At 35.5% G+C, this 24250-nt stretch overlaps 1 protein-coding gene across 6 annotated transcripts in view; it reads right to left on the bottom strand.

Annotated features, from left to right (window-relative positions):
- Nucleotides 1-14441: 14441 nt before the first annotated feature.
- SYCP1 (synaptonemal complex protein 1) overlaps nucleotides 14442-24250 on the bottom strand; it is a 130676-nt gene continuing 120867 nt past the window's right edge. For all 6 annotated transcript variants that reach the window (XM_072644426.1, XM_072644427.1, XM_072644430.1 and 3 more), the window contains exons 33-35: nucleotides 23013-23156; nucleotides 15106-15192; nucleotides 14442-15006 (exon numbers count right to left, since the gene is read on the bottom strand). In XM_072644426.1, the coding sequence (XP_072500527.1) occupies nucleotides 14863-15006; nucleotides 15106-15192; nucleotides 23013-23156 (375 nt within the window). In that variant the 3' untranslated portion in view covers nucleotides 14442-14862. The remainder of the gene's footprint in view (nucleotides 15007-15105; nucleotides 15193-23012; nucleotides 23157-24250) is intronic.

The following is a 24250-nucleotide window of genomic DNA, read 5'->3' as shown; positions in this document are numbered from 1 at the left end:
TTCTTAGACAAGACAAATGTAAGGGAGTACATGTATGTCTAAATCTTGGATACATATGGTTGGTTAGTGAGCAGTAGATGTCATTGTGACCCAGTACACAGCCAGCTCGGTCAGTATACAGCTGGTTCACACTAATAAATTCTATAGGTGCAGCTGGTTACTGTAGCAGGAAGGGAGATAATGGTTGTTGCTGGGGCAGGCTGTGTCCTTGGGCTGGGAAGAAACTGCCTGGGATAGTGTTTTGAGGCTAGGGAGAAATGTGATTTTTAGAGAGAAATATGATTTTAGAACTGGGGTTCAAGCACATGCACCCAAACACCCATCACTTCTGTTCTCTTCACATTAAAAAAAAAATGTTTTAATGGCCTTTTTTTCCCACATGGCTACTCTCTAAAGAGACACTTGCTTATTCTCTTCCTATGAGAATGTTAGTACTACATTAGAGAGTCCCTTCCAAATTGCTCAAATACAATGAAATGTTTCTGGATTTGTATTTCAAAGTTCCTGTTCTGCTGCAGTCTTTTTATTAGAAACGCTTACAAGGAAGTCCTCCATACCATTAATTCCTTTTTTTCCTTGTAGATTTCTACTTTGCTCTTTTACTTTTCCACCCATGTTGGAGATTTCTCAGGAGAGCCCTCCCCTCTTTCTGCCTCATCACTCTTCTGTGGTAGAGCTAGTGCTTTGCTTTGCTGAAAAGGTCCCCTTTCCTTTTGCCTGTGGCCTTCTGAATGACTTTTTTGTGCACTTCTGGAGTGAAAGATGTCATTTACTGTTGTTTCTCATTGGATTTCTTAATCTTCATTTGGTCTGATGAAAACTTGAAGGTTTTTCTAGAGTAGATTAAGTGAGTAGCACACCTTGCCTCTGATTCAGGCAACCTTCTGGGCAGGAATTCCTTCCATAATCCCTATTTTTTAAAAATCCAATAGTCTACCAGCATGCTTTATGGCTCCAATTTGTGAAATGACATCAGATTTAAAGAATTTAAAATTAGAATCACTCACAAGACAATAAACAGGTACATGGCAGTGAGTAGGCTGCAACACAATAAATAGTGAACTATGATGTAATGGGAGACAAGACCATGAGAGTACACTTGTTAGAGATGTAGGGAGTTCCTCTTCCTAGCGAGTTATACAAATCACATGTCCTATTCTCTGCTTGGCTCCAACTTAATACGTGGAGAGTCTGTGAGCCTTCTTCTGGCCATGAGTGACAGAGGGGCTGGTGCTATGTGACGAGGAGTTTTCTTAGTGACTTCAGAGCCCAAAGAACTAGTTATGGAGTCAGAACTGAGTCTGCAATGTACCTACCCTTCCCTTGACCTTTTTTTGTGCCCAGTGGACAAGCAAAACAAGAACAGCTAGGAGTTTCTGGGCAGGGGAATGGGCAGCAGGAATAGCAGCTGTCATGTGTCTATTTTCTTCTCCAGGTCATTTTACAGATGAGGAAACTGAGGCAAACAGGGTTAAGTGATTTGCCCAGGGTCACACAGCTAATAAATGTCTGAGGCCAGATTTGAAGTCAAGAAGATGAGTCTTTCCTACTCTAGACCTAGTACATTATCCATTGTGTCACCTAGCTCCCCCTGCCAAATTCACTTAATGTCAAATATTAATAATCAGCTATGATTAGAAAAATAGAGGTGAATATTTTCTCTTCTATATATCCCACTTATCTTTTCTAGGTGTCTCAGTTATTTTAAGATATTCTATTGCATTAAAATATTTCCCTACATATATCCCCTATATTTCCCTAACTAGAATCTCATGGATTTGAATACCTCTGTGCAAAATTCAACAAACCTTCACTCCAACCCTTGGACTATTATACTTCTTGATTGTATTCATCTGAAAGGATGACATAATTAAAAATGGATATTAGCTGGGTCTTGATTAGTACAAATAATGAATTTCTTGAAGTACTCATTTAAATTTGTACATTGTTCATATATATAATATATATACACACATATATATGAATGTGCATATATATACATGAAAACGTATATATATATACACACATACAATTTGCTAAATATTTGCAAATCAATATGAAATTAAAATATATTTTAAAAAACTATTTGTGTAATATTGGCCTGTTTTCTTCTGCTTTATTATTGTGACGAACACAGAGATTTTGATTGCTAGTGGAAGGAGTACAAAAGTAATTAGCCTGTTCAGTCTTCTTAATTCAAACCTGTCCATATGATTTACATGAAATATGTAGGGCACGGTGGAGGTGGGGTAGGGTAAGAAAAGTCCTTATGGCCCCTTCCCCAAATACTTTGCAATTTTGCTGAGGGGAGACACAAGGAATGACTTACCTAGACAGAGTCTATGATGGGAATTAAAAGAAATGTTCTGGCCCTAATTCAGATAAGCATTAGAGTTAAAAACACAGAAGGAAGGATGCCAAACTCAAACTCTTTCTTTAGCTAACTAAATGGGCAAAGCTGGCTAATGTTTACAATATAAAAAAGCTAAAGGTGGCTCTTCAGCTAAAAAGCCAAGAGAGCTCTACTTCAATGGAGAAAAGAAGCTGTGTGGCAACCAAAAACCACCAGATGGTAGCAAAGAGCAACTTCAGGGAAGTCTCATAGCAAGAGAAAAAGACAGGCCACTCAGCGGATATATTTGCAGAAAAGAGCTGAGTATCAGAGGACACCAGCTCAGTAAAGAAAAGAACTTATTCACTCAGTCATAAAGCATTTATTAACTATTTTTATTTACCAGGCACTAAGTTAGGAGCTGGGGATACAAGTGTAAAAGTAAAATAGTTCCTGCCCTCAAGTAGTTTACATTTTACTGGGAAGAAACAACCTAGTTTACAATTAAATACAGGATAGCAGTATTAAGGGTGGGGATCAAGACTGTGTTAATCAATCAGTCAATAACTCCTCTCACTTAAAGTAACTGACAAGATACTTTACCTTGATAGCTTCATAAAATCAGAACACATTCACTAAGTCAATCAATTGGGGGTGTGAGTTAAATGTGAGTAAAGTCTAGATATCTCTATTCAACCAATTAAAAAATCTACATTAGGTATGCAAAGTTCTTAATCTACTTAGAAGTCCCTAAAAGTCATAACCTTTAGGATCAAATGTAAATGGTTTGGCTTTTAAATCCCTTTATGACCCGACCCCAACCTATCTTTCAGCCTTTTTATAGATTATTACCCCCTTTTCCAGCCACACCAGCCTTCTTGCTGCTCCCTATATATGTCACTCTGTCTTCCATTGTATGGGGCCCTCCATACCTGGAATGCCATGCCGCCTCACTTTTGTCTCTTAGAATACTGTGTTTCCTTCTGTTAGATTCTAGGTGGCAAGTAGGTGGCTCAGGGGAAAGAGTACTGGACCTGGAGTCAAGAAGACCTGGAGTTCAAATATGGCCTCAGATACTTACTAGCTGTATGACCCTGGGCAAGTTATTTAACCTCTGTTTCCTTTCATCTTCTAGAGAAGGAAATGGCAAACCAATCCAGTACTTTGCCAAAAAAAAAACCCAAATGGGGTCATGAAGACGTTGTCATGAGTGAAAACACTGAACAACAACAGTCGCTAGGGCCCTTCCCAAAAATTACCTTGTATCTATTTTGTATCTATTTATATACACGTACATGTTATCTCTCACACAATTGAATGTCAGCTCCTTAAGGACAGAAGCTTGTTTCATTTTGTCTTTCTATCTCCAGTACATAGAAGAATATCTGGAACATAATAAAGGTCTGTTAATTGATTTGTTGGTATAAGTAGAAATAAGGAGAAAGAAGCAAGAGATGTTGAAGAGTTAGAACCAAAAAGACTTGTCAATGAGATGGGTATGTGGAGTGAATGAGATTGTAAAGAGTTAAAGATGATTCCAAGTAAATCTAAGTGAGTACAAGAATAGTCAATAAAAATAGAGAAGATAAAATGGTTTTAGATGGAAAGATGTGAGGGATTTTTTTTTGCTATTTTTTATTAATTTAATTATTTTTAGTTTTCAACCTTCACTTCCATAAGAATCTGAATTTTAAATTTTCTTTCCTTCCTTCTCCTCCCCTCTCCCCAAAACTGCATACAATCTGATATAGGTTCTACACATACATTCATAGTAAACATATTTTCACACTAGTCATGTTGTAAAAAAAGAAATAGAACCAATAGGGGAAACCAGAAGAAAGAAGAAACAAAACAAAAAGAGGACAAATAGTATGCTTTGATTTACATTCAGACTCTATAGTTCTTTCTCTGGATGTGGATAGCAATTTCCATCATGAGTCTTTTAGAGCTGTCTTAGATCCTTGCATTGCTGAGAAGAGCTAAGTCTATCAAAGTTAGTCATCACACAATGTTGCTTTTACTGTGTACAGTTTTCTCCTGGTTCTGCTCACTTCACTCAGCATCAGTTCATATAAGTCCAGGTTTTTCTGAAATCTGTCTGCTCATCATTTCTTATAGCACAGTAGTATTCCATTACATTCATATACCACAACTTGTTTAGCCATTCCTCAATTGATAGGCTTCCCCTCAGTTTCCAATTCTTGGCTACCACAAAAAGAGCTGCTATAAATATTTTTGTACATATGGATCCTTTTTCCATTTGGGGTCAAATGGTATGCACAGTTTTATGGTCTTTGGGGTATAGTTCCAATTTGTTCTCCAGAATGGCTGGATCAGTTTACAACTTTACCTACAATGCATTAGTGTTCTAATTTTCCCATATCTCCAAAATTTATCATTTTCCTGTTTTATAATGTTAGCCAATCTGATAGGTGTGATGTGGTACATTAGGGTTGTTTTGATTTGCACTTCTCTAATAAGTAATGATTTAGAGCATTTTTTCATATGACTGTAGATTTATAGCTTTAATTTCTTCCTCTGAAAACTGTCCTATTCATATCCTTTGACCATTTATCAATTGGGGAATGACATATTCTTATCAATTTGACTCAGTTCTCTTTATATTTTAGAAATGAGGCCTTTATCAGAGACACTGGCTATAAAAATTGCTTCCCAACTTTCTATTTCCCTTCTAATCTTGGGTGCATTGACTTTATTTGTGCAAAAACTTTTCAATTTAATGTATTCAAAAATCATCCATTTTGCATTTCATAATGTTTTCTATCTCTTGGTGGGTCATAAATTCTTCTGTTCTTTATAACTATGACAGGTAAACTATTTCTTGCTCTCCTAGTTTGCTTATAGTATCCGCCTTTATATCTAAAACATGTACTCACATTTTGACTCTATCTTGGTATACGGTGTAAGATATTGATCTATGCCTAGTTTCTGCCATACTATTTTCCAGTTTTCCCAGTGCTTTTTGTTAAATAGTGAGTTCTTAAGATATGAATTCCATTTTCCACACAATCAATTTGAGATGCTTATGGGACACCCAGGTAGAGAGGAAAATCAGAGGAGGAAATCAGAGATGTGGAAGGGGCAGCTAGGTGGTGCAATGGATAGAGCACCAGTGCAGGAGTCAAGAGGACCTGAGTTTAAATCTCACCTCAGACAGTTGTCACCCAATAGCTGTGTGACCTTGGGCAAGTCACTTAACCCCAATTGCCTCATCCTGGGTCATCTCCAGTCATTCTGATGAGTATCTGGTCACTGGATTCAGATGACTCTGGAGAAGTGAGGCTGGTGACCTGCACAGCCTTCCCTTACTCAAAAGAAAGTCAAATGCAAATCATGTCATTATTTCTATGATGGTATGGTCTTCAGCAATGAAGGATGAACACACACACAGAGATGTGGAACTAGAGCTTATGAGAGAGGCTGGGTCCATAGATTTTGGAGTTGTCTGTAAGAAATGAGAGTTGAATCTATGGAAGTTAATGAGATTGCTGAGAGAGGATTCAGGGAGAGAAAGGGGGAAGGATATGGGTAATGAAATGGGTTGCCAAGGCAATTTTCACAGCACCGGTGGTGACTATGAATATTCAGTGTAATTCAGAATCACAAAGTATAACACTCTCTTCACATACAAGGCAGAAGAAAAACATTTATTCAAACACCAGAAAGCCGAATCCCAACAGAAAGACATCATAGCAACAAAGAATACAATAACAATGCAGGGGCACTACCATCCCCAAGCCTTCTCTTTGTTAGGCTTCCCACAAACCAGCTCCTTTAAACAAATCACAAACAAGCTCTCCCTACCCCAGCTCTCTGTTTTCTCTGTCCTTTCCAGCTCTGACTAGTCTGACCAACTTTCTCTCGGCTCTGCTCCAGCTCCACCTCTTCCTGTCCCACCCACTCAGCAATCTGCTCCCACCACAAGCTTCATGTGACTCAAACTCATGTGACTTAGGCTAGGTCACATAGACCTATCAATATTTGGGAAGATCTTCCCATTCCCTTAAAAATACATTAACAATACATGAACTTGAAAAAGATTTGAAGAAGTATTAGTTTGACAGGTAAGAAGAAAATTAGACCATTGTCATGAAAGCCCATAAGGGAGAGAGTATCTAGAACAATGATTTCCATTTAGCAGTTTGTGAGCCCTTTTAAGGTTTATGACATGAACCACAAGTTTTGTGGTAATGGTGTCTTAAGCAGTAATTGCCCAACTACATTACCAATATATTTTTTTGCTCTATGACAACAAGCATGTGCATTTTTGAAGCATTATGGGTTTCATTCTGTAGTGACTCAAAACTGTCATGAACATACACACTTTTTTTATATTTGTGCAGTGTTTACATCAAATTCTGTTTTTGTATCTAAGCATTCACAACCTATCATCAAATTATTTCCAAAGTTCCACAAGTATTTGACATTCAAGCACAGGCTGTGTTTGTCCTTCAGATATATATATATGTACACACACACACACACACACACACACACACACACCCTCATTTACTCACTGCACTATGATAGTTCCCTCATTTTCCTCTATTACTTTGTAATTATACTTTCTTCCAGCTCCAGATCCATGATTCCATGATTCCTTCTAATTTTAAATCCTATGATCCAGTGGATAAATTGCTGGCTCTGAAGTTAGGGGAACAGGGTTCAAATACTGCCTTTGATGTTGGCTGTGGTGGACAAGTCACTTAACTTCCTTCCTGGGCCTTAGTTTCCTTAATTGCAAACTGAGAATGAAGGTCCTTTCTAGGTTTTGATCTATGATCCTATGATATGGACATACACACACACACACATATAATATGTACTTCACACACACACAGGAAGAGGAAGATACATATGCGTGTGTATACACAAACATTCATAACATCTTGGTCACATGATTACTTGGCTAATGAAGTATAACTTCCTCAGTACCCTTTGAAGATTTTAAGTTGCTGAAGGATCACATGTTCCTTCTCTACTGGAATGTTAGTACCACATCATCAAACAGTTCATTCCAAATGCTCAAATTTGCCTTCCTAGGATACTTTGGGTTCATGTGCTGGTATTAAGCACAGACTTTAATTGTTGTATTTGTATACCAATACCCACACAGTATTTATTTTTTAGTTTAATATGTTTGTATCCTCTGACTGATAAAAGAAACAGATTAGGATCTACAGGTTTAAGTGAATATCAACACATACACACACCCACATCTAGAACTTGGGATATCGTTCTAGCTGGAGGCTGCATGGGGAAAGGTGCCTGGATGTTACCTTGCTGCCTTTCATTCTTTATATATATAAGTACTTCTTCAATATTACTTTATGATTTTCAATTTCTTAATGATTTTTATTGTATTATTGTTTCATAACTTTGAAGAATTATACTCATTCTTTTCCATAAAATTTGAAATACAGCATCTCTCATATAATATCAGTACAACTTCTGGATTTAAGCGACTCTATTGGGCAGTTAGGTGGTGCAATGGATAGAGCACTGGGCTTGGAATCAGACAGACTAATGCTTGAAATTAAACCCAGCCTCAGATATTTATTTATTAGCTGTGTGATCCCCCGGCCAAGTCACTTAGCCCTGTTTGCCTCAGTTCCTCATCTATAAAATGAGCTGGAGAAGGAAATGGCAAACTACTACTATTTCATCTTTGACAAGAAAATTCCAAATGAGGTCACCGAGAGTTGGACATCAATGAACATCAATAGAATAGATCTTAATCCAATAACAGAAGCATGGCACTGAGCTACTTTATTTTCTCTGTCAGGAAAAAAAAAATCATGTTTCTCCATATGTAGTAAAAATTAGTTTGGATTCCTTAGACTTTTGAGTGTTTTATATTTTGCATTGTATCTCATTTCTTCATACAATTTCTTGTTTTAAAATTCATTATCCAATCTTATGACAAAGATGGAGAGTGACATAGTAAATAGAGAGTACAGCCTTGGAATCTAGAGGATGTGGGTTCAAGCCCTGTCTCTGTCTGTATTACCCAAGTCAAGCCACTTAAGTTGTCAGTGTCCTAAGCTATTCTCTCTTCAAAAAAAAAAAAAAACTTTTATTTTTATTATGAATTTGATAAACATCAACAAACATGAACAATTACATAGAACAAAAAAAGAAGATTGCACATGATACTGAGTTTGCACAGCTTTTCTAAAACTCTAAGTTAAATTTAACATAGCAATTATAAACTATGGAATCAGTAGATTAATATAATTTTATATTAATTATTATTTAATATTTTCTATTTAATGTAACAATTACTATTACCATTTAACATAATAATTCTAACACTTCTCTGCTTGTTTCTGTTTTTTAAAAATTTTGATTTTAACACCACTAAATAAAACAAGCATTTCCCTATATAAAACAACAGAAAAGGAGGATTGAACACAAAATGTGCTAACATAGAATTATGTAACAAATCCTGGGTAGCTAGCGTATAATAGGGGTTTAATACAGAAATATGAAGGTATTCCATCACTTCTGAAGACAGTGGATTTCCACTATTGTGGGGAGTAAGAGGACAGAAATGACTGGGTACTCTTGCCCTCATTTTCCTATTTTCAAGAAGAGTAAGAGACTCTAATTACATTTATAAATTGCACAGTGGGTATTTGAAGTCTCAGGCAGCAATTCTTTTGGCAGTCAGTATAAAAGCCATTTTTCTTGATTAGTTCTGCTCCAGACTTAGAAAATAACAGCTAAATTAATCTAGTTTTTCCTTCCCAATAAGGATTATTTTATAAAAGACAATCACCAGATAGTGAGCAAACATATACATCAATGCAAGCAAGAAGCCATGTAGATTAGTTTAGGTGAGGTTAGAAGGCTCTGATCTTACCAGAAGATTTATTGAGATATTAAGACTGTAACTACTCACATTTATATAGAGAACCTCCTTCATAAAAACTTCATGACGTGGATAGTACAATAGCATTATGACACACATTTTACACATATGGAAACTGCTGAAGCACAAAGTTTAGGTGCCTTACGTATCATCACATTGCATTCCACTAGAACAAAAAAAGTTTGTTCTGGGTATGGTTGTTAAAGAAGAGATTGTTCTGGTCAATGTGGAAGAGTTAGGAATGGCTTGTATGTACATATCTCCATCTTTCTCTATGTGTGTGTATATATGTATGTGTGTGTATGTATCATAGGACCATAGATCAAGACCTGGAAAGGACCTCAGAGTCCTTTCTCAGTCCAACATTCTCAGTCTGCCATTAAGGAAATTAAGGACCAGGAAGAAAGTTAAGTGACCTGTCCACACAGATAGCATCAAAGGCAGTATTTGAACCCTGGTCTCCTAACTTCAGAGCCAGCACTTTATCCACTGAATCATAGGATTTAAAATTAGAAGGAACTTTAGAGATCACAGAATCACAGAGCTGGAGCTGGAAGAAAGCTTCAAAGATAGTTAGCCCACCTCTCTCATTTTACAGATGAGAAGACATTTAAACCCTAGAGGGGTTAAATATTTGCCCAAAGTCATACAAGTAGTAAGTAGCACAAATGGGATTTGAATTTTAGATCTATTCAAGCCAAATCCAGGGCTTTTCCTACTACACTACACTGAATTAATCTTAGAAAACTAAAGGACTTCAACTAATCGTAATAAAAATATTTTAAATGTACCATTTTATATACTAACATTCCATAATCAGGACATAATTCAGTACCTCAAACTATTATTCTATAGCTTTCCTTCTTTTCAGTGCCTAGTTCCAAAAGTCATCTATTCCAGTGGTGTCAAATTCAAAAAGAGTGGCTCTGCTAATGCATACATAAGGCTGCCTGTGGGCTGCATATCAACTTAGTTTTAAAATGTAATATTTTATTTGATTGTGTTTTTATTTTGTTGAATATTTCTGAAATATACTTTAATGTGATTTGGGCCAGGGTGTTTGACACCTCTCATCTATTCTATTCCTGATACCTCCACTTCCTCACCACTTAATCTTTCAGATTAACCCAACCAATTACTGAAGCTGTTCTCTCTAAAGTCACCAATAATCAATTTTTTAAAACTTCTCTTTGTCTACTGCACCATTTACTCCTCCATATAGGAGTACTCTTTCTGCCCTTGGTTTCCATAACATTGCTATCTCCTGATTCTCCCACATAAATGATTGTTTCCTTTTATTTCCTTTTGCTGGTTCATCATCTATAACCCACCCACTAAACATAGGTATCTCTCCAAAGTTCTACCCTGAGCCTCTACTGCCTACAATACTCCCCATTGATTTCATCTACTCCCACAGGTTTAATTATCATCTCTGCACAAACGACATCTAAATGCATACTAATCTCTAATCTCTCTTCTGAGCTTTAGTTCTTCATCATCAACTTCCTACTGGACATCTCCATCTAAATATGCTCCCAGCAACTCAAACTCAAAATGTCCAAAATAGAATTTATTGTGTTCTCCTCTAATATAATTCTATTGTTTCTCTAAACTTCCTTGCCATTCTCTGATAGGTTCATAGCTTTGAAATTATCTTTTATGCTTCCTTCCCCATTTTCACTCCCCCATATTGAATGAGTTGTCGTATCTTGATTCTACCATAGCATCCCTTGCATGTCCCTTTTTTTACATATACAAGCCACTATCCTAATTGAGCACCTCAACACTATCATCTGGCATATTATAGCCTCTTAATTAGTCTCCCTGATTCCTATCTCTCCCATTCTCAATCTATCCTCCATATCGCTATCAAAAGTCATAGATCTTGATGCTGAGTGAAAGGAGCAAAACCAGGAGAACTTTGTACACAGCAACAAACACAGCGTGTTAGGATTTTTTCTGGTAGACTTAGAACTTCATTGCAATGCAAGGACCTAAAAAATTTCCAATGGTCTTTTAAGGCAAAATGCCTTCCACATCCAAAGAAAGAACTATGGAATTCGATTGCTGAATGTAGCAGATCATTTACTTCTGTATTACGTTTTGGTTTGTTATATGATGTCTCCCATTCATTTTAATTATTCTACACAGCACTATAGTGAAAATGTATTTAATAGGAATGTATGTGTAGAACCTATATAAAATTGTATGCCGCCTCAGGGAGGCAGATGGGAGGGGGAGAGAGGGAAAGAAAAAATCTAAGTTATATGGTAGTGATTGTAGAACACTGAAAATAAAAAAAATAAAATATATATTAAAAAAGTATAGATCTCACCATATCATTCCCTTTCTAAAAAAACTTTTCAATAAGCCCTTATTACCTTCCAATCAATTTTTCAAGTCTTATTTCACATTGCTTCTCTTTAGGCATTCCACATTCCAGCCAAACTGAGCTATTAGTTGTTTCCAGAATTCAACATTCTTTCTCCCACCTTCATGTATTTTCACAAGCTATCCCTAATGCCCATTCCAAACCCAAACTTTCAAGCCTAGGATGCACTTCTTCATTCTACCCCCCAAAATTTGTCTGCCTGCCTTCAAACTTCAAATTAGATACTACCTCCTCTTTGAAGCTTTCCTTAATCCTTCCAGTTGTTAATGCTCTCTCCCTCCCCTCCTTGAATTATCTTTATTTACTGATCTGTATACATGTTTTATATTCCACTCCTACACAATGCAAACTCATTGAGAGCAAGGATTATTTTGTCTTTGTATCCCTAGCATCTTGAACTTCGTTATGTCTGTACCTATGATTTTATCAGTGTTGTGCTGTGTTGTTTGTCCTTCGTTTTCGAAGAGGATCATGACATCAGAGAAATGATGACATGACTTGCACTTGACTTTGTTTTGAGTGAGGGGGGGCTGTACAAGGTCACCAGCCTCACTTTCTCCTCCTGAGCCATCTGGATCCAGTGACCAGATATTCATCAGATGACTGGAGATGGCCCAGGATGCAATGAGAGACCTTGGCCTTTTAGCCTAAGGCCTTATCAGTATAGGGATTTCCCAGTGAAGGAAGTCTTTTTACCTATGCAGATCAGCATCTGTTCTGCAATAGTAGACCTAGAGTTGCCTAGAGACACTGAGAGGTTAAACCAATAGTCAACAAACATTTATTACACTGCTTCTATGTGCCAGGCACAGTGCTAAGCACAGAGATAAAAATAAGAAAAAAGACAGTCCTTGCTCAAAGAAGTTGAAATCTAATGGGAGAAGACATTACACAAAAGGAAGCTAAAAAGGGAGGGGAGAGGGAGGACCACTGGAGGGTAACTATTACAGGGACATTATGTTCATGAAGTCAAAACCAAGTAGAACAACTGATAGTTAATGAAGAAGGTTAAGTGACTTGGCCAGTGTCATACAATACGGTCAGCATGCATCAGAGACAGGACTTGAATCTAAGTTGTCCTAACAGATTCTGGTCTGACCACACCCGCCTCTTTGTCTTGGATATAATAGGAAGTTAATGTATGATGAGAGGCAGCTAGGTGGCACATAGGACAGAAAGCCAGTCCTGAAATCAGGAAAACTCTTCTTCCTGAGTTCAAATCTGGCCTCAAACACTGTGTGACCCTGAGCATGCCCCTTTACCCTGTTTGCCTCAGTTCCTCATCTATAAAATGAGTTGGAGAAGGAAACAGCACACTACTCTAATATCTTTGCCAAAAATACCAACAACCAACAAATGGCATCATAAAGAGTCAGACACAACTGAAAATGAATGAACAAAAATGTTTGATGAATTCAAACTGAGTTGAACAAAATACTGTTTAAAAAAAAAGGTCAACAAAGTCAGAAACCAGGATATTAGTCAATTCCTGTCAGTCAATAAACATTTATTAAATGCCTACTATCTGCCAAGAATTATCTTAAGCACTGGGAATTTGAAGAAAGGTAAGACAGTTCCTGCTCTCAAGGAGCTCACAGTCTAATGGAGGAGATAACATGCAAACAATTATGTACAAACAAGCTCTATACAGGACAAATTAGAAACAATAAATAGAAAACACTAGAATTAAGGGGGATCAGGAAAGTTGTCCTGTAAAAGGAGGGATTTTAGCTGGGACTTGGAAAAAAACCAGGGAAACATGAGGAGGGAAAGCATTCCAAACATGGGGACGACCAGTGAAAATACCTAGAGCCTGGTGATGAATGGAGTTTCTTATGCAAGAAACAAAGAGGCTAGTACTAGTGGACCTCAGATATTGAGGAGGGGTGTAAAGTGTAAGAAGACTAGAAAGATGGAAGGAAGGAGCAGATTATCAGGGTTTTGAATGCTAAACATAAGATTTTATATTTGATCCTGGAGGTGATATGGAGCTACTGGAGTTTACTGAGGTGGGAGGCTAATATAGTCAAGTATGTCCTTTACGAAAATCACTGACAGTTGAGTGGAGAATGGGCTAGACTGGGGAGAAATTTGTAGCAGGGAGAACAACCAGCAGCCTATTGCAGTAGTACAAGTTGTAGGTGCTGGGACCCTACAACAGATGTGAAAGGAAGGCAAGGGGACACATTCAAGAGATACTATGAAGGTAAAATTGACAGGCTTTGGCAATAGATTGAATATGGGAAGTGAGAGTGATGAGTTGAGGATGACACCTTCATTGTGAGCCTGGGGTACTGGTATGATGGTGGTGCCCTCAACATTAATAGGTGCCCTCAAAAGATAATGAGTTCAGTTTTGGTCATATTGCATTTAAGATGTTTAGGACATCTAGTTTGAGATATCTAATAGGCAGGTAGACAGGACCTAGAGATCAGCAGAGAGATTTAGGGCTAGAAAAGTAGATTTGAGAATCATTAGAAGAGAGATAATAATTGAATTCATGGGAGCTGAAATGGTAAAGAGAGAAAAGAGAATTTAGAATCCTTGCATATATGCAAAATTCAGTCAGAAATATCTAAAAATAAACTATGTAAAAAAATTTTATGCACATAATTATATATACATAGAGATTATGTATATAAATATACATAAAATATTATTTATATGGAACTTTTGTATATACATCTGAATTCTAAACATCCATATAAAATTATGTGGGAGATTTCGGTGGATGACAAAATAATATTTCAATAGCTAACTTTGTAGTAAGGTGTCAAAACTTTAACCAGAATGCTATTCTCAAAAAAAGGTTAGATTAACTGTTTGGCTGACCTCACTGGGCCAATAAGAACTATTTATTTATTGCCAAAATGATTTCATAGTGCAACTAAAATAAATGTTCTTTGAAACAAAAAGAAACAGTAAATTCCAGTTAACAGTACTCTAATAAAACATTTAGCAACAATCTGAATCGCGATAATAGCAATAGCTAAATTGTATTCAACAACTTGACTATAGTTATAACTTTTCAAGTAAAATGCAATTATTTACACTTTAGCCTAAAAAAAGCAGAGGAAAATTAAAGAAATGAATCCTTTATGCAAATGCAAAAGAAATTTAAAACTATTTCTAGAAAACCTACAGCCTAAATAGAAAATTGTAAACTACAAAAAAAAAAGAATGAAATCTATGGCAACAAATTTTATGTTATCAAACCACTTAATTCAACTACATAACTAAATTTTAAGTAAATAATTTTTCTGCTTCCTTCAATTTTCTTTTCCTGTCTACTTTAGAAACTGCAGCCCAGCCATCTTCTCGCATTTTTCTCATAGCTGCTAATTTCAATGCTGATCCTGGAGTTGTTAAAGATAAAGGTCGATGGTTCTGGAACAAAAATAAAATCACAAATATGTTTCCGTTTGAAGAATGATAAGTCTACTAACTCTTAAAATTTGGTTTCTGAATTAAAACTCATAATTTTACCTTCTTTGGTGTTGTGACACTGTGATAAGAAGCTTGCGGATAACCCTTGTATAGTTTTTGAAATGTGTCTTCATCTGAAAGCATGGTCTTAAAGAAAAAATGAAATGGAAATCAAATTTTAAAAAATGTTTTCTATTTTGTTCTATCATAATCAATATTAAATTTATTATATTAAAGTTCCATTAATATATTCACCTCAGAGACCATCTAGTTTAAATATCCCCAAATCATAAATCTCCTATTTTTAACACTTAGAGCTTGAAGGTTGTATAAAATATATAAATAAAACTGAATTTTGTATTATATTTGTCCATTTATTTGCATTTGAATTTCAGAAATATAGTCCTTCAAAAACTGAGATAAGTTATAATAAGAGAGGAAAGTCATAAAAGTAGGGTACCTAAGCTGCTTTCCTGCATTATTTAAAACTTCTATATAATTAGCAAATCCCTCCTCCTTCCCTTTGGTCACAGAAGAAAAATTATTCCTACTAAGTAAGGCTAATCTCTCAATTTTTCTTTTTTCTTCCTTTTTCTCATAGCATTTTAAGGTTTACAAAGCACTTAAAATTGTTCTGAATTTAACAAACACTGAATAAAAATAATATTTTGATTGACAGAACAAGAAAAGAAGGTTTCACATGAAAATGGGAATCTCCATTATAGTTTTTTTTTTTCCTTATATGCAGCTAGGTGGTACAGTGGATAGAGCACTGGGCTTGGAACATTTGAGTTAAAAAGTGACCTCAGATACTTACTAGCTGTGTGATCATAGTCTAATCACTTAACCTCTATTTGCCTCAGTTCCTCATCTATAAATGGAGACACACTGGAGAAGGAAATGGCAAACCACTCCAGTATTATTGCCAAGAAATCTCTATGAACAGAAGTCTATGGTGTCATGTAGAGTCAAATACAACTGAACAACAACAATATGATAAATTTAATATATAACTTTTTAAAGCTGTCCTGCTTATATGTTTCCTTCTGACTCTATTTTCTATACATTGAAAAATATTTTAATGACTTCCTTCTTTTCTCCCTCCCTCCCTGCCTTCCTTCTTTTACTTTTTTTGGCAATATTATCACCAACCCCCTTCTCCTACCTTTCCATTCAAATTGAAAGAAAAAAAAATCCTTATATAAATATGTATATGTCATCAAACCAAACAATTCCCACATTTGTTGTGCCCAATTTGCATTCTTAATCTCATTTCCTCCAACATCTTCAAGGACATTGCTCTAGCAGTCATTCTCATTCTTTCAAGTATTTTCTTTTTTTTTTATATTTTATTGTGTTTTTATTTATTTTGTTAAATATCTCAATTATTTATTTTTAAAATAAACTTTAACATTCATTTTTCAAAATTTTTGAGTTTCAAATTCTCTCCCTCTCTCTGATCCTTCTCCCAGCCATTGAGAAAGCAAGCAATATATCAATTGTACACGTGAAGATGTACAAAGCATATTTCCATATTAGCCATGCTGACAAGGGAAAAAAAAGCAAGAAAAATAAAGTGAAAAAATCATGCCTCAATCTGCACTGAGTTCATCAGTTCTCTCTTTGGATATGTATAGCCTTATCCATAGATCTGACATGTAAATTTTTTCATACTACCTTAATTTGTAATGTTACTTTTTACATCTAAATCACATATTGATTTTATCTTATCTTGATATTTGGTGTGGGATGTTGGTCTATGCCTAGTTTTTTCTGAAGTGCTTTCCAGTTCTCCCACCAATTTTTGTCAAATAGTGAATTCTTACCCAAAAGCTTAGATCTTTGGGTTTATCAAACATTAGATTACTGTGGTCATTTACTGCTGTACATTATGTACCTAATCTATTCCACAGATCCATCACCCTATATCTTAGTCAATTCTGGATTATCTCAGTGATTATAGCTTTGTAATATAGTTTGAAATCGGTTACTGTGAGGCTTCCTTCCATCACATTTTTTTTTTCATCGATTCTCTTGATATTCTTGACCTTTTGTTCCAGACAAATTAGTTTTTTTCTACACAATAATTCTTTGGTAGTTTGATTAGTATGGCACTAAAAATAAAAACATTTAAGTAGAAATGTCATTTTTATTTTATTGGCTTAACTTACTCATAAGCAGTTAATATTTCAACAATAGTTTAATCTCATGCACGCTCAATTCCTCACCAATGGCTTCTTCCTATATGTTTATGAACATGGTGAAAGTCTTTCCAATCTTAAAAAAAATACATTTCCCTTAGTCATTTCATATTGTTTTCCCCTTCATTGCTAATCTTAAGGGGAAAAAGTTGTTTGTTACCTATCAACATGTTGAGATGGGAAAGCCCTGTGTTGCATGCTGCCTACAGATCACTGTGGACACAATCCTTTGTGACTGCATAAGGGACAGAGTTGGTTTAAGAGTTTTAGAGAGAATTCTTCTTTCTTACTTTGATTACATTACATTCATTCTTAATTTGCATGCATGACTCCAGACTCTCCTGAGGACCAAGTTGAGAAGTACAAAGAGAGAGAGAGATTTTAGAAACCAGACATATGGGTAAAATAAGCTCCTTAATATATTCCTTATTTGTATGTACGTGGTACAGTAATAGAGCACTGGACTTGAAGTCAGGAAGACCTAAATTCAAATCTGGCTTCAGATAGTTGACAGTTGTGTAACCTTGGGCCAGTCGCTTAAGCTCTGTCTTCCTCAGTTTCTTCACTCATAATATTGGAATAATAATAACACCTACCTCCCAGGATTGTTGTGAGGATAAAAGTGTTTTGCAAAGATTAAAGCACTATTATAAACACTATTATTGTTGCTGTCTTATTATTGTTGTTGTTGTTGTTATTAATTTCCAGTTTGCTTTCTCAGAGACTTCAAGGAATTTCCCCTTGGGTGAGAGATTGGGTCATCTCTGTTAAGTGAGATCTCAGTTCACTCTCATCTAAAGAGTTTATTCACTCATGTGAGTTTTCTGGTATATTTTATTCTGTATAACTTCTCCAACCTGTTTGCTTTTTGCTGAGATAAATGGATTTTCTTACTATTCTTTATTTGTAATGGTCTAATGTATAACTTGTATTTTGTGGGAAGGGATCAAACCAGTGAGTATAAGTTTGGAATACCTTCTCCCCCCTGAGGTGTCCAGGAAAGAAGTTTTTTGAATCCAAAAAACAAGAGAGACAGATAGATATAATTCTATTCTCGAACTTCTCTCTCTCTCTCTCAGGTGAGAACAGTGTCCAGTCTCATGGTCCCTTCTCCTGTTCCTCTCAAGGGAGGAATCAGTTTCTCTGAGAAAGCAATGGGCAAGATTCCAGAGATCTCAATTCATGCATCTCCATGAGCCACATTTAGCACTGGTTCCTGAGAGTCCAGAACCATATATATTCTCTATTGAATCAAGAAAATAAAGAATGTTTCTCCTTTCCAAAGCTCTTGGACCAACTCTGACCCTCATGTAGTGACCCAGGGTCACATTGCTATTTTCTCTACCAATCTGGAATCATATTCTGTAGGCTGCAGCACAGGGATGCTTTTCCCCAAAACAGCCTGGTTTGCAGTCAAGTTATACACAAAATGTCTCTATTCCCTTACTACCCACTCTCATTTGGGATTTAATCATCTCTCATCTGGAATACTATAGTAGATTCCTAATCATTCTTTCAGCCTTCTGTTAACTCTTCCCCTCCCATTCTCCACACAGTTGCCAAATAATCTTCTAAGGCACAGGTTTGATAATGTCACTTTACTGCTACAAAATTTTCAGAGGCTCCTTGTTACCTCTAGGACATGCTAACTCTCCAAGAAAGGCAAATAAGCTGCTCCACTTTCTGGTTCTAACTTACCTTTCAATCACATATACTTCAAAGTCCAACCAAATGGAACTACTAGTCATTCCACAATTCATTAGCTCCTCTCCTTCCTTCACTCAAGCAGTTCCTCAAAGCTGTAAGGGAGTCAATCCCTCCACATCTCTACCTCTTAGAATCCTTAATTTCCTTCAAGACTCAGCTTAGGTGCCACCTCCTTTGTAAATCATTCCCTGATCTCTGTCACCTTACCCAGTTGTTGGTGCCATCTTTTCTCAAAATGACTTGTATTTTCAGTGTATACATTTTATTCTCCACCTCCCCATGCTGCCATCTCCTCATAGAATGTAAGCTATTTAAGGACAGTGACTGCTTTATTTTTATTTTTATATCCTTAGAGCCTAATACAGTACCTTGTAACATGATAGCCACTTAATAAGTATTTGTGGAGTTTAATTGAATTTGCAAAATCCTGGTGGTCCTTTCTCATTTTCATCAAGTAACCTCAATACATGACCAACCTTCTGGTGATGAGCCTCCCCATACTTAGTTTGCTCACTTCTTAGACAGGAAAACAATCTGTTTGCCAAGTCATATATAAAATACTTTGTAAATGTAAAAACTGACAGAAGAATCTAGTTCTGCTGCATAATCTTTGAGAATCCAAGGTCACCTCCATGTTATACAGAAGGTAGGAGGCATGTGAGTAATATGAGGTAACAGAATATAATTAATCACCACATTAGTTGAGTATCAATCAATCAGGTAAATTGAATCACAGATTCTCAGATTTAGAAGGAACCTCCGAAGCCCTTTAATCCAAGTCACCCATACCAAGAATCCTCTCTACAGCATCCTCCAAGTCTTCATTTATTTTTTATTTTGTTTTTGTTTTTTTGTTTTATTTATTTTCAGTTTTCTAAAACCACTTCCCTATATCTTAGATTTCTTCCCCTACTTCCTCCTCTTACCCCTCCCTCCTTCCCCAAGACGGTGTGCAATCTTACATAGGTTCTACGTATACATTCCAAGTCTCCATTTAAAGACTCCTAGTGAAAGGCAACTGATTACTTTCTAATATAGTGCATTTCACTGTGGGATAGCTGTTTGGAAATTTTCCCTTATATCATTCCAAAATCTACCCCTCTGTAACTTCTACCCATTGATCCTAGTGCTATAGTCTAGTGCTAAGCAGGAAAAATCTGATTTTCCTTCTCCACGATAAGTTTTTCAAAACAGCTTTGTCTCTACAAAGTCATCTTTTCCAGAATAAATATCTCCAGTACTTTTGACCTACAATCACATGCATGCTTTCAATACCCTTCATTATCTGGTTAGCTCTCTCTTCTTAAAGGTCTCCATTTTATTAATATTCCAACCAATTCATAATCTTGTCAATACAGATATATCCTCCAACAATGTTAATCACAATTCATACATATTTGCCCTTCCTATGTGACTTTTGTCTATGTCCTCTCATTAATTGTTGGAGGTATTCCTAACCTCATTTTCTCAAGACATTACAAGGATATAAATAGAGCATATGAGCTGTTCATTAAATATTCCTCAATCTCATCATATCTTATTTTTTCAATCATACATGTCTTTGATGATATCTTTTACATCATTACCCCTATTTGTAATGTCTTGAAACCTGCCTACACTCACCATGTACCTCTTCCATTGCTCTGGGGTAATTTTCAACTTTACTTCTTTAGTTTTCCATGATTCACATCCATATAGCATCTCTGTTGGAAAGCTATTATTATAATATGGACTTTTGTTTCAGAGAGAAGCTTGGGTCATTAAAAAGTGCAATTTTCAAAGACAATCTAGTCAGCTCTTCTCTTTCTGCTTAATACTGGGATTAAATTAATTCTCAGTTACTGTCCAAAATATATATGTATATGCACATATTTATGTGGATCCATATTGTACATAACGATGGACAAGCTCTATATATTGTCCATCCAACTGCACTGTATTGTGTAGAACATAAACATGCCTTATCTACTTAGCTTTTTCTTTATGGATAATTACATAAAATTCTTTTGAAGGATTATGGTTCTCATTAAGGAGCATCTATAATATTCAAGGGCTTGATTCAAACAATACAATAACATCCACAAGGATGAATATCTCAAGAACTTTCCTATCTACAGGGAATCTCTCTTCAACTTGGACAATGTGCAGAAACACCTCCAAAACCCTGCAAATACTTTAGAAAAACTCACATCTACTTTTTTATGCCTCATTTAATATTAATAGAGGGTAGTTGAACAAGATTACTTCCCTCATATCTTTTAATGAACCTTGTATAATTCTGACATATGCATGGGACAGATCTGTTCAAAGAGACACTGTTAATCCAATGTTATGTTTTACTAAATGCTTATCAGTGTCCTTCCAAAAATGTAGCTATCAGAATTAAATTACTCTAGATATGGCGTGACCAGAATGACATTCCAAACAACTGTTACCTCTCTTTTTCTGACATTATATATCAATTGATGCAGTTTAAGTTTATATTAGTATTCTTAGCTGCCATGTTGCCTTTTTTGTTCATATTAAGTTTATGGTCCAGTAAAACCTCCAAATCTTTTTTACATGTACAGTTGTCTAGCCATATATCTCTAATCTTGTACTTGATAAACTATTGGTTTTTTTTTTTTAATGATGTATAAGATTTTACATATGTTTCTGTGAAATCATTATCTTTTTAGGGCCATCTTTTCAAAATCTTTTTCAGTTACAGATTCTGTCATGTATTATCATTTGCATTCATCAAAGTTATAAATAAAAATGTTTTAAAAATATGGAACCAAGGATGCCCTAGGGCATTCCACTGGAGACCTCTCCTTATGTTTGACATCAACTCATTAATACCTATTCTCTGGTTTCAGTCATCAAACCAGATCAGAATATAATTATTATTTCATCTAGCCCATATTTCTTCATATTCTCTATAAGGATGGCATGGAAAAACTCATCAAATGCTGGTTGAAATCTCCACAAACTTCCTACGGAATTCCCTTGATCTACTGGCCTGGAAATCTTGTTTAAAAAAAAAAGGAAATTAATCTGACATGACATATTCTTGCTTCTGACAGAACATATTGCTTTGTATTTGGATTACTGGCACCTAGGAGAGTATTTTGCAGATTATCTAGCAATTATCTAGCATATGATAGGACCTTAATGAATGTTTATGATTCACTGATTCTGCAGTTTATAAAAAGTTTTGCTTTGGCTCTAAAGACATGGCAAAAGCAAAAATATATGCATATTTCAGGTGGGTGGGAGGAGGTTATATCAGTTTATAGCTCCAGTTGATTGAATGTGTAAAAACAAATCTATTCTAAGTGAATATTTGGGAAATGAGTTTGACCTATGTAATATTTAAGACAGAAGAGCAAGATTCTCATTTTATCAATCAATATCTCAATAATTCTGCTTATGCTATTTGCATTTAAAGTAACTTTACAAATATGTGTGTATTAAGTATATAGCAAGTTCATTAATCTTGTAACAAATTAAGTGTCAGTCATAGTTTAGGTAACAAAAGAAGTTGTGAGCACATAAAAATTTTCGCCTAGTACAATTTCAGAATCATGGAATCTCAGTCAAAAATCTAGTCCAACTATACTTTTAAAGGAATCTTTTCTATAGCATTCATAAGTGATGTAAAATCTTCACCCAAAGACCCCCAATAAGGGAGAATTTACTGTCTCACTAAGAAGCCTAATTCATTTTTGATAGCTCTATTTATAACCGTTTAAGAGAGAATAAGGGTATCATCCATTTAGACTAATCACATTATAAGAGACCTTTTTTTGAATTCAGTTATACTTCAAGGATCACAATATATCCAAATCTGTATATGGTATATGTTATGTAATATATCCAAGTCTGGATATGGCATATCCCTATTGGATCTGTATATGGAATATGGAATATTCAGATCTGTGCAATAAAGAGGCACATTATACTAAGATTCAATTGACTTTCAACATAATGATCGCAGTTTCATTAATAATACTGCACATGGAAATAATTTAGAAAAAATGTAGTACAAGAAATCCTATATCTTAGTAATATGTTTACCAAAAGGTCAGCGTGATCTGAACTATCTGAATTTGTATCAAATTCAAATTGCATTTTTCTTTTTCTAATTGTTCCTTCCTTGTATGGATTCTTCTTTTCACTCTGTAGTATTTTCATTTTTATAGGTGTCTTCACAGTATATGCCTTTACATAAAAAAAGAAAAAATTACAATTATAAATCCATACATAGCTTATGATAAGATTAAAAGAATTTTTTCCCATGGGCAGTTTTTTCCCTCTGGTAATTTAAAAAAAAACTGTGCAAACATTTATCTAAAATAATTTTTAAATAAAAATTTTCTCTTGATATATTTAGCAATGCAAGTTTTGAAAACTTTCTAGAAAAAGTTTAAACCTTTAAAATTAATATGAAGTCAACATTATGAGGCAGGCAGTGTGAGTCTAATAGCCACATTAAATATAAAAGGGAATTTTCAGGATATGAACCAGAAGGTGACAGTTAATGCTGCCACACGATGAGAAAATCAACTTCATCATACATTTTCTTTCTAAATTTTGTGAGATAAGGATCTAGTCTTCAATATTATGCAATGAATTCAAATATTAGGAAATATGGAAGCTATTATCTTCATATATTACAACAATACTTTACAAAGCAGTTTCTTTTTTTGGCATAGGGAATTATATTAATTCTTCCAAGTTAATAAAATATCGACCAGTTCTCTGCTGCTTATGCCAATTTTGGCCTAACAATTAACACCAAGAAAGGTGCTCCATCAGCTGCCACCACTCCATCCATATGTGGAACCACTGGTTGCAGCAAATGAAGAAGTTCTGAATGCTGTGGATAAGTTCACTTACCTTGGTAGTGTACTTTGCAGGGATGTACACATTGATAATGACTTGATGTATGCATTGCCAGAGCTAGCTCAGTGTTTGGGAGGCTCCGAAGGAAAGTGTGAGAGAGAAGAGCTATTAGACTGACTACCAAACTGAAGGTCTACAGAGCCGTTGTGCTGATTTCATTGTTGTAAGCCTGTGAAACCTGGACAGTACATCAATGTCATGTGAGGAAACTGAATCGCTTCCATCTGAATTGTCTTAGGAAGATTCTGAAGATGTCCTGGCAGGATAAGGTACCAGACCCTGAGGTCCTTATTCAAACTAAACTGCTAACCATTCAAACTCTGCTTCAGAGAGTGCAACTCTGATGGGCTGGCCACATTGTTCAAATACAAGATGTATGGTTGCAAAAAAGACTATTTTATGGAGAACTC

This window comes from Notamacropus eugenii, chromosome 2 (genome assembly GCF_028372415.1).
Source record: "Notamacropus eugenii isolate mMacEug1 chromosome 2, mMacEug1.pri_v2, whole genome shotgun sequence".
Classification (NCBI taxonomy): domain Eukaryota; kingdom Metazoa; phylum Chordata; class Mammalia; order Diprotodontia; family Macropodidae; genus Notamacropus; species Notamacropus eugenii.
This window is presented reverse-complemented; position numbering and strand designations above follow the sequence as displayed.